The sequence below is a fragment of the Myotis davidii genome, unplaced genomic scaffold, assembly GCF_000327345.1.
Source record: "Myotis davidii unplaced genomic scaffold, ASM32734v1 scaffold794, whole genome shotgun sequence".
Classification (NCBI taxonomy): domain Eukaryota; kingdom Metazoa; phylum Chordata; class Mammalia; order Chiroptera; family Vespertilionidae; genus Myotis; species Myotis davidii.
Window position 1 is genome coordinate 383,230 of NW_006285246.1, and position 10,307 is coordinate 393,536.

General features: G+C 40.4%; 1 protein-coding gene across 1 annotated transcript in view; it reads right to left on the reverse strand.

Moving 5' to 3' along the window:
- CNOT6L (CCR4-NOT transcription complex subunit 6-like) overlaps positions 1-10,307 on the reverse strand; it is a 103,895-nt gene that overhangs the window by 81,955 nt on the left and 11,633 nt on the right. Inside the window, exon 2 of the mRNA XM_006755865.2 lies at positions 2,145-2,266. Within this exon, the coding sequence (XP_006755928.1) occupies positions 2,145-2,256 (112 nt within the window). The 5' untranslated portion in view covers positions 2,257-2,266. The remainder of the gene's footprint in view (positions 1-2,144; positions 2,267-10,307) is intronic.

Below are 10,307 nucleotides of genomic sequence, written 5' to 3' on the forward strand. Positions count from 1 at the left end.
ATGTTGGTTTAACTCTTCCAAATGAAAGCCTATATAATCTGTATTTTACATCAATTCATAAAAAAACAGTACTCATATTCTATTTTTAATGAAATTTTAACAGTAACTAATAATTTTAGATATACAGAATATGTTCCAAGATAATACAGAGTTCTTGTATACCCCTCAACCAATTTCCCCTAATATTAGTATCTTATATTACCACTAGAGGCCCAGGGCACGAAATTTGTGCATGGGGTGGGGAGGGGGGGTCCCCTCAGCCCAGCCTGCACCCTCTCCAATCCAGGCATAGGATGGTACATTTGTCAAAACTAGGAATTAACACTTATACATTACTATTAATAAATTAATTTGGACTTAACCCATTTTTACATTTCTGTGTTCCAAGATTTAATTCAAGATACCATTTTGCATTTAGTCATTCTGTCTCCTTAGTCTCTTCTTATCCATGACAGTTGCTCAGTCTTTCCTTGTTTTTCTGACCTTGACAATTCTGAGGACCAATTAGGTATTTTGAAGAACATCTTTAGTTGAGTTTATCTTATGTTCTCATTATTAGATTGGGGTTAAGCATTTTTGGAACTCTTATTCAATTTTAACAAATTCTAAATATGTAAGGTCATATAACACAGTTATCACATGTGCTAGAATAAACAGACAGCTTCTAGATTTCCTACTCTGCCAACACTGAGATAGGAGATTGGCAAAGATTTCAATTTCCAAAAATAATTACTCTGTACAGGAAAAAGTAAAAGTTAAAAACAATAAAAATAATTACAATAGCCAAAACAAAATCTACACTAATAAAAGAGAAAGATTCAAATTAACCATCACTCCGCTACACCCACAAGCCATGCCGACCAGCCAATCAGGAGCCAGTATGCAAATTAACCCAATGAAGATGGCAGCGACTGCAGAGCTGAAGCGAGCAGGAGGCTTGTGTTGCCCCTGGCAATGGAGGAAGCCAACCTTCCCGCCTGCCCTGGCCTGACCTGGGCTCTGCTCAAGGCTACAGAGTTTCATTTATAGAAGATAAATGAATCCCAGATACCTGCTTCCAGCCCACCCTGGAAAAAAAGAAAAAAAGGAGAGGCTAGGAGCTTAGGTCATTGGGGGGCATCACCAGCCTGGAAACGACCCTCAGCTTCTCACCCAGGCTGGCCAGGCACCGCAGCAGGACCCCCCTACCCACCCTGAAGGGGCTGTGGCCAGCCTGCAAACAGCCATCAGTCCATCACCCAGGCAAGCCAGGCAACCCAGTGGGGACCCCGACCCTGAGGGGGTGTGGCCAGCCTGAAAATGGCCCTCAGCCCCTCACCCAGAATGTCCAGGAACCCCAGTAGGAACCCCCACTCTGAAGGGGGTGTGGGTCCCCACTGGGGGGCTTGACCAGCCTGCAAACAGCCATCAGCCCCTCACCCAGGCTGGCCAGGCACCCCAGTGGGGACCCCCACCTGAAGTGGCTGTGGACAGCTTGAAAACAACCCTCAGCCCCTCACCTAGGCTGGCCAGGCACCCCAATGGGACTCCCACCCTGACCCGGGACACTCTTCACGGCAAACTAGCTGGCCCCCACTCGTGCACCAGACCTCTATTCTATATATTAAAAAGGTAATATGCAAATTGACCCTAAGAGCAGAACGACTGGGAATGATAGCAAGTGGATATTCCCCGAGGGCTCCTGGGCTGCCAGAGGGATGTCTGACTGCCAGCTTAGGCCTGATCCCCCCAGGGAGCGGGCCTAAGCCTGCATGTGGACATCCCCCGAAGGGTCCCAGACTGTGAGAGGGCACAGGCCGGGCTGAGGCCTTCTCCTCCCCCCACCCCCCCGCCGAGTGCACAAATTTTTGTGCACCAGGCCTCCGGTCTATTATATTTAAAAACCTTATTTTACTTAGAAACTGAACTCCCAATGTCTTTAATTCTAGATGCCAACTTTGGTTCAAGATACTAATCTCAAAAGGAAGGTTATAAACAAATATATTAGATAAAACAGATAAATTAAACATTAGTATCTCAGTGTATATTTTCTTGATTAGTTCATCTAATGAAAAATATACAACAAAGAAATAAATACAACAATACTCAACGCTTGTTCATTATTGCTATTATACCCCGAATTAAATGCTTCAGATTCTACTCACCCGAGATTTCTAATTCTGCCCAGTGAGATTTTTTCCCATTGGCTACCTCCTCTGCTGACATGATGGTATAAATTTTGCGAGGATCTGGAGGATCATATTTTTCCTTTGGCATCCCTATTAGTCTGTAAAAAAAAAAGAAAATTATCATTAGACTCTTATAAGAAAAAAGGGAAAAATGGGTAAGTTTTCTTTTTGTCTCCCCTTGCCAGGCTACTAAGTGACTTTATACCACACATTATCACTAGAAGAAAAATACCTCTGCAGTATGCTAGGCTCTTGCAGAACCTAGAGGGAAAATTCAAATAAATGACACTGAACTTCACATTGAACATTCTAGTTGCTTCCCAAACATTCATTCCATCCATTCCCCTTCATTTAGCTTCCTTGCTTTCCACGACAGACTGACCCTACACAATTTTCTGAATGGACTCTTGACTAGTCCAAGAGAACCTGGGTAATCCCATCCTCTTTGCCGCAGTGATATTCAGATATCCCATATCTAAGACAATCAACACATGACATTCCCCTAGTCACATAGATTAGTTGAAACATATATAACAGACATTAAAACTCTTATATGTTAAAGGAAGAATTCTATGTTATATAATGAGAGAATAAATGTTATATCTTTATTTCTGAAAGTATTATAGATGTCCCCTCTCTCCTGATCTAATCTAATAAAAGAGAAACATGCAAATTGCCCACACCTCTGCTACCCCCCAAGCCATGCCCACCAGCCAATCAGAGTGACTATATGCAAATTAACCCAACCAATATGGCGGCTGGCAGCCCCGGGACTGGAGCAAGCAGGAGGCTTGGTTGCCCCGGTGATGGAGAAGCCAAGCTTCCTGCCTGCCCTGGCTGGCTGTGGCCTCGGCTCAAGGCAACAAAGTTTCCATTATAGAAGATAAATAAACCCGAGACACCTGCTTCCTGCCAGCCTCCACTGGGAGCTTGGGTGGTTGGGGGCCATGGCCAGCCTGCAAACAGCCATCAGCCCCTCGCCCAGGATAGCCACACCCTCATGGGGTGAGGGTCCCCACTGGGGGGCTTGGTCAGCCTCAAAACGGCCCTCAGCCCCTCACCCAGGATGGCCAGGCACCCCAGCTGGACCCCCATCTTGACCTGGGACACTCTTCAGGGCAAACCAGCCGGCCCCCACCCATGCACCAAGACCTCTATCCTATATAATAAAAGGGTAATATGCAAATTGACCCTAAGAGCAGAAAGACCGGGAATGACTTGTCACTATGACACACACTGACCACCAGGGGGCAGACACTCAATGCAGGAGCTGCCCCCTGGTGGTCAGTGCACTCCCACAGGGGGAGCTCTGCTCAGCCACAAGCCAGGCTGCCAGCTGCCAGTACAGCGGTGTTGGTGGGAGCCTCTCCTGCCTTCTCCGCAGCGCTAAGGATGTCTGACTGCAGCTTAGGCCTGCTTCCCACTGGCAAGTGGACATCCCCCAAGGGCTCCCGGGCTGCCAGAGGGATGTCTGACTGCCAGCTTAGGCCCAATCCCCCCAGGGAGCGGGCCTAAGCCAGCATGTGGACATCCCCCGAGGGGTCCCAGACTGTGAGAGGGCACAGGCCAGGCTGAGGGATTCCCCCCGAGTGCACAAATTTTTGTGCACTGGGCCTCTAGTCTAGTTATAAAGGAGAATATATCCCAAATTGCTATTGGCAGCCACCCAACAACTATAAGGGAAGTCAGCCATAGAAGTTAGAGCAGTGGTTCCCAGCCTTTTTTTTTTTGCCATGCCTCACCTCAGCATCTCTAAAATCCTGATGTTCCCCCCTGTGACATATAATTCTTATTATTCAAAAAGAACTATTCACTTACGAGGAAGCCTAAAAAGCCATTACCTTGCCCTAAACAAGCTTCCAAAGAATATGGCATCCATGAAAAAGAAAAAGAAAAGAAAGGACAGTTGAAGTACTGAGGAAGAAATCACGAAAAAATTGTTAAAAAAATAATAATATAAAGTGATGTGAAAAAATAAGTTTCAAAACATAGAGAACTGAAATGTATAATGTGTCACTATATATATTTATATACTGTATATGAGACCCCTAGAACTATAACAAATGCAAAAAAATTCACTGTTAATAACTCATTCTCAAATTGGTCTCCTTAAAAATCAAACTGCCCCCCTGTGGGGCATGTGCCCCAGATTAGGAACCACTGAATTAAGAGTCTAGAAGGAGAAAAAGAAAGCCAAATTCCTCACCAGTCCGTACCTGTAGCACTTCCAAACACTGGGCTTTTTGGGTACACAAGACAATACATTTCATTTATTGTTTGAATTAGTTTGAGTTGTGTTTCCTATTACTTATAATCAAAAACTTATTAATCGGGATGATCATATATCTTGGTTTGCATGGGCCAGTCTTGGTTTATATCTGTTCTTAGATAATTAATATCAGCCCTTTTCAACTCTCAAAAGTATCCAAATTGAATGATGAGTTACATGACAACCCTAATTGAAACTAATATCATACAGTCTTCATGTAAATAATAAAATAATCACAGAACAATCAAAAGTAATGACCAACGAGGCATAAAATTCCACTAGTATGCATATATGAAACAGATGACAAATGGTCCTAAAAGTAATCATTTCAGAGGTCCAACAAAAGAATTACTGCTGTCGAAACCGGTTTTGCTCAGTGGATAGAGCATCGGCCTGCGGACTGAAAGTTCCCAGGTTCGATTCCAGTCAAGGGCATGTACCTGTGTTGCGGGCACATCCTCAGTAGGAGATGTGCAGGAGGCAGCTGATCAATGTTTCTCTCTCATCGATGTTTCTCTCTATTTCTCTCCCTTCCTCTCTGTAAAAAATCAATAAAATATTTAAAAAAAGAAAAAGGAAAGAAAAAGAATTACTGCTTGGTAATTGGTAGGAGGAAAAATCCAGTTCAGATATAACAATAGTAAGTAAAAAAGTCCTGAACCTAATTAAACTCCCACATGTTATTAGTAAATTGCCTCATAGTATTTATAGTTGAATCTGCTCATATTTTTATTTTTTTGGGGGGGGGGTGTTTTATTGAGGTAACATTAGTTTACAGCATTATATAAGTTTCATATGTATGACATATCTGCATATACTACATCGTGCTCACCACCAAAAGTCTAGTTTTCATCCATCACTAAACAATTGACCCCCTTTTTGATTTCCCCCTCCCTTCACCCTCTTCTTCTCTAGTAATCACCACCTTGTTGTCTGTCTCTGTTTGTTTTTGTTTGTTTGGGATTTTTAAAAACATATTTTATTGATTTTTTTACAGAGAGGAAGGGAGAGGGATAGAGAGTTAGAAACATCAATGAAAGAGAAACATTGATCAGCTGCCTCCTGCACACCCCCTACTGGGAATGTGCCCGCAATCAAGATACATACTCTTGACTGGAATCGAACCTGGGACCCTTCAAGTCTGCAGGCTGATGCTCTATCCACCAAGCCAAAACGGTTAGGGCTGTTTTTGTTTGTTTTGTTGTGCTATCTTCTATATTCCACATAATGATTTCAGAAATCATATAGCATTTGTCTTTCTCCAAACTTATTCCACCTAGCATAATATACTCAGTGTCCATCTATGTTGTTGCAAATGATAATATCTCATCTTTTTATGGCTGGATAGTATTCCACTGAATATGTATATATTTCAGATCCTCTGCCCACTTTTAATTGAATTGGGTTTTTTGCTATTGAGTTCTATGAGTTCTTTATATATTTTTATATGAACCCCTTATCAGACATATGATTTGCAAATATCTTTTCCCATTCAGTAGATTGCCTTTTCAATTTGTTGATGGGTTCTTTGTTGTACAGAAACTTTTAAGTTTGATGTAGTCCTATTTGTTTTTCTTCTATTTTTATGTGTGTGTGTGTGTGTGTGCAGGCGCGCACGTGTGTGCGTCTGGGTTGGGGAGGGGGAGGTTTGCATTTGTTTCCCTTGCATTTCGAGTTAGATACACAAAAACATCGCTAAGACAAATGTTCAGAAGAGAAGCTTGCCACCTATTTTTCTTCTGTGTGTGTGTGTTTTTGTTTTATTTTGTTTTTATTTTTTAATTTCTTTATTAAGCTATTACATTTGTGTCCTTATCCCCACATTACCCCCCCCAACCCCCCACTCATACCCTCACCGCCTTGTTGTCTGTGTTCATTGGTTAGTCTTTGCTCATATTTTTAACATACACACACACACAAACATATACACACCAAAACCAAGTGTCTAAATCTGAGAGTGTTTTTAAGTAGAATTCAGAATTTTTATCTCAATGGAAGAGTTATTTTCAGGGGGTCTGAAATTTGTTACACATAGAGAAAAAAAATTACAGGTATTCTACCATGTTTCAAGAAATCAAAGCTAGTTTATAAGAGTACAATCAAAGATTCGCATACCATAATTTGTCCTTTTATTTCTAAAGGTAAAATAGTTGTTTTTCCCCTTACCTTAAGGCAAAGAGAAAGTTTTCCAGATTTGTTCATCTGTTAACAGTAATTCGCTTCCAAGTTTCCATGTTAAACTTTTCTGTTCTAATTTTATCATACAACTTGGGTGATACTAAACTATATTTTATTTCCCATAACTCCCATACCTTCAAATAGCACGAAGATCATTTTCCACATGGGAAAACCTTAATTTCTAACACATTCAGCCTACGTAAAATACCTCTGAAAAGAAAATTTTTAGATAACAAGGTTTTCAGAATTTCTACTGTGCACTGTAAAGCACATGTATTTCTGTCAGTATTTCTGCATAGTAATATAAGAATCTACAAAAACACAAGATCAAAGCTAAATCAAATAGATCCAAATCCAAAGACATGCTACAAATCCATTACCTACAATGAGGATGGGTAAAAAACACACTACAAAATTTGCAAAAACGTATGTTTCATTAATTTTAGATCCTTTTTATAAAGCATAAAGCAGCATAGGATTAGAGGTCAACTTAATTTGGCTGCTTTTTTTTAATCCTCACCTGAGGATATTTTTTCCATTGATTTTTAGAGAGAATAGGAGAGAGAGGGAAAGACAGAGAGAAATATCAGTGTGAGAGAAACACATCAATTGGTTGCCACCTGCACACGCCCCTACCAGGGCCCAGGCCTTCAACAGAAGAGGCTGCAAGAGGTATGTGCCCTTGACCGGAATTGAACCCGGAACCCTTCAGTTCTCAGGCTGATGCTCTATCCACTGAGCAAAACCAGCTAGAGCTAATTTAGCTATTTTAATCATGGGCTCTCACTAGATGGCATGTTTCCTTCTTTAAAAAAATTTATCTTTATTGTTGAAAGTATTATAGATGCCCCCCTTTTTCCCCTCTAATGCCCTTCTCCACCCTGCTCCCACCCAGTCCGCAGGCCTTCCCCAAACTACTGTCCATCCATGAATTATGTATATACATTCTTTGGTTAATCTTTTCCTGCCACCCCACTCCTCTTCCCTCTGAAATTTGTCAGTCTGTTGCATACTTCAATGTCTCTGGGTCTATTGTGTTGGTCAGTTTATTTTGCTCATTAGATTCCACATGTAAGTGAGATCATGTGATACTCGTCTTTCTCTGACTGGCTTATTTCCCTTAGCATAGTACTCTCCAGGATCCTCTATGTCAGCAGTTCTCAACCTGTGGGTTGCGACGCTGGGGGTTGAACGACCCGTTCACAGGGGTCGCCTAAGACAATCGGAAAACACATATATAATTACATATTGTTTTTGTGATTAATCACTGTGCTTTAATTATGTTCAATTTGTAACAATGAAATTGGGGGTCACCACAACATGAGGAACTGTATTAAAGGGTCGCGGCATTAGGAAGGTTGAGAACCACTGCCTATGCTGTCTCAAAATGTAAAAGTTCCTTCTTTTTTACAACTGCATAGTATTTCATAGATAGTATGTTTCTTAAGGGGACTGTGAGTTATTTCTGTGTGGAAGCACATCCTTTTTATATCTCTATACAGTTCCTACCACGGCGCTTAATATGTATTAATGGAATGTGATCCTAAAATCTACCACTTCTACCTACCCTTCCCATCTCACAGCCAATCAACAGACAATGCTTTCCTAAAATTAATCTCAAGAAAAGGTAATAAATCCAAATGTTCCATTTCCCTAAACATTTAAAAAATTTCTTCTGGCCCTCTAATTCTAGTCTTAAAACAGCTACTATATAAAACCATATATTTTTAAATATATACAAGCTTCCGACTTTGAGAGTACATTAAAACTTACAAAATCTGTTTCTGCAAAACAGATCCATAAAATGTTTACAAATGTCTATAATATGTAAAAAACCAAAGTAATATTGATACTGCTATGTAAGGGCTGGTCAGAGGTCTCATTTGATTAGGAAGCCAATAAAAATACGAGTTAATTTTTCAAAGTAAATCTAGATTTGGACAGCCTAATTGAACCTAAACCTTTTTCATTTGAATTAACTAAGTGGTTTAGTAGAATCTATATAGTTCCAGAAATCGTTATTGTCCCAAACATGGAGAACTCAAATTTAGAAAATTGGTATTATCGAATTCTCCTACTCAGCTTTGTTTTCCTTCTTAGGTCCTTAGCACGAATCACCTTGGAGAGACATACCACAAAAAAACCTATTTTAAAAGAACTTACAATATAAAAGAATAATTCAAAGCTAATTTAAATCTCTAAATGTGACAGTGATAATGTGGTTTCTTATATATAGGTCATTCCAAGGCTTAAATACTGAGTGATAGACACTTTATATCCAAGAGATAGAGACGTTTTATTTTGGAAAGCAAAGCATACTTCCTTTCCTACCTTCTTTTTCAAATTGATGAAAAAGGCAGTTTTGGTTATTTTATCATTAAAAAAATATTTATGTAATACCGGATAAAAATATACTGCCTTGCTTTTAAAAAAATAATAACTAGGAGGGCTTCAAAGCATTATTTTTATTATTTATATTTTTGAATTACAGTTTACAATCAATATTATTTTGTTTCAGCTTTAGGTATACAGCATAGGGTTAGACAACTATATATTCTACAAAGTGGTCCCCAATATTTCAAGTACCCCCATGGCACTGTACATAGTCATTACAATATTATTAACTATATTCCCTATGCTGTAATTTACATCCCCTGACTATTTTGTGACTACCAAATTATATTTAATCCCTTCACCTTTTATACCCAAACCACCAACGCTCCTCCCCTCTGGCAACTACCAGTCTGATCTCTGTATCTATGAGTCTGTTTATCGTTTGTTCATTTGTTTATCTGAAAGAGGCAGAGTTTCAAATCAGTTTTTTTAAGAGTTTATAATTTCTACATCTCACATCAGTTCCCAAAGGATCCTTTCATTACATCAACCAAATCTACACTGCAGATCCTGATCAGGTAACAAAATAAACTAAAAGCCTCTTCTCGATACAACCTTTTTCTTTTGGTAGTTTTTTAATTGAATTTATTGGGGTGATGCTGGTTCACAAAACCACACAGATATCAAGTGTAGAACTCAACAAAACTTCATCTGCACACTCTGTTGTGTGCCCATCACCCCAAAGTGTCTTTCCATTCCCTTTTTCCCACTTTGCCCACCTCCACCAAATTTCTTTCCCTCTGGCTATCACCACATTGCTGACTGTGTCTATGTGTTTTATATTTATATATATACATATACATATACATGTATGTATATATACACATATATATGTATATATTTGGGGTGTTTCTTTTGCTTAATCCCTTCACCTTCCTGCATCCAGTCTCAGAACTCCCTCCCTTCTGACAGCTATCAGTTTGTTTCATATATCCATGTCTCTGCTCCCATTTTGTTTGTCAGTTTATGTTGTTCATTAGATTCCATATATATATATAATTAGAAGCCCATTGCATGAAGATTCACACAATAGGCTTTCCTTCCCCTGGCTACCGGCACCAGTTTTCCTCCGGCACCTGGGACCCAGGCCTTTGGTCTAGCTACAGCGGAGAAGCCAAGCCTCTTCAGTCTTCTCTCCGTGCCTGCATATGCAAATTAACTGACTCCCCTGCCAGCCTGGCTGCCCCTAACTGTTCTCACAGGCAGGCATGGTCACTCCTAACTGCCCTCCCCTGCAGGCCCAGTTGCCTAAACTGTTCTCCCCTGCAGGCTTGGGTACCCCCAACTCCCCCCCCCCG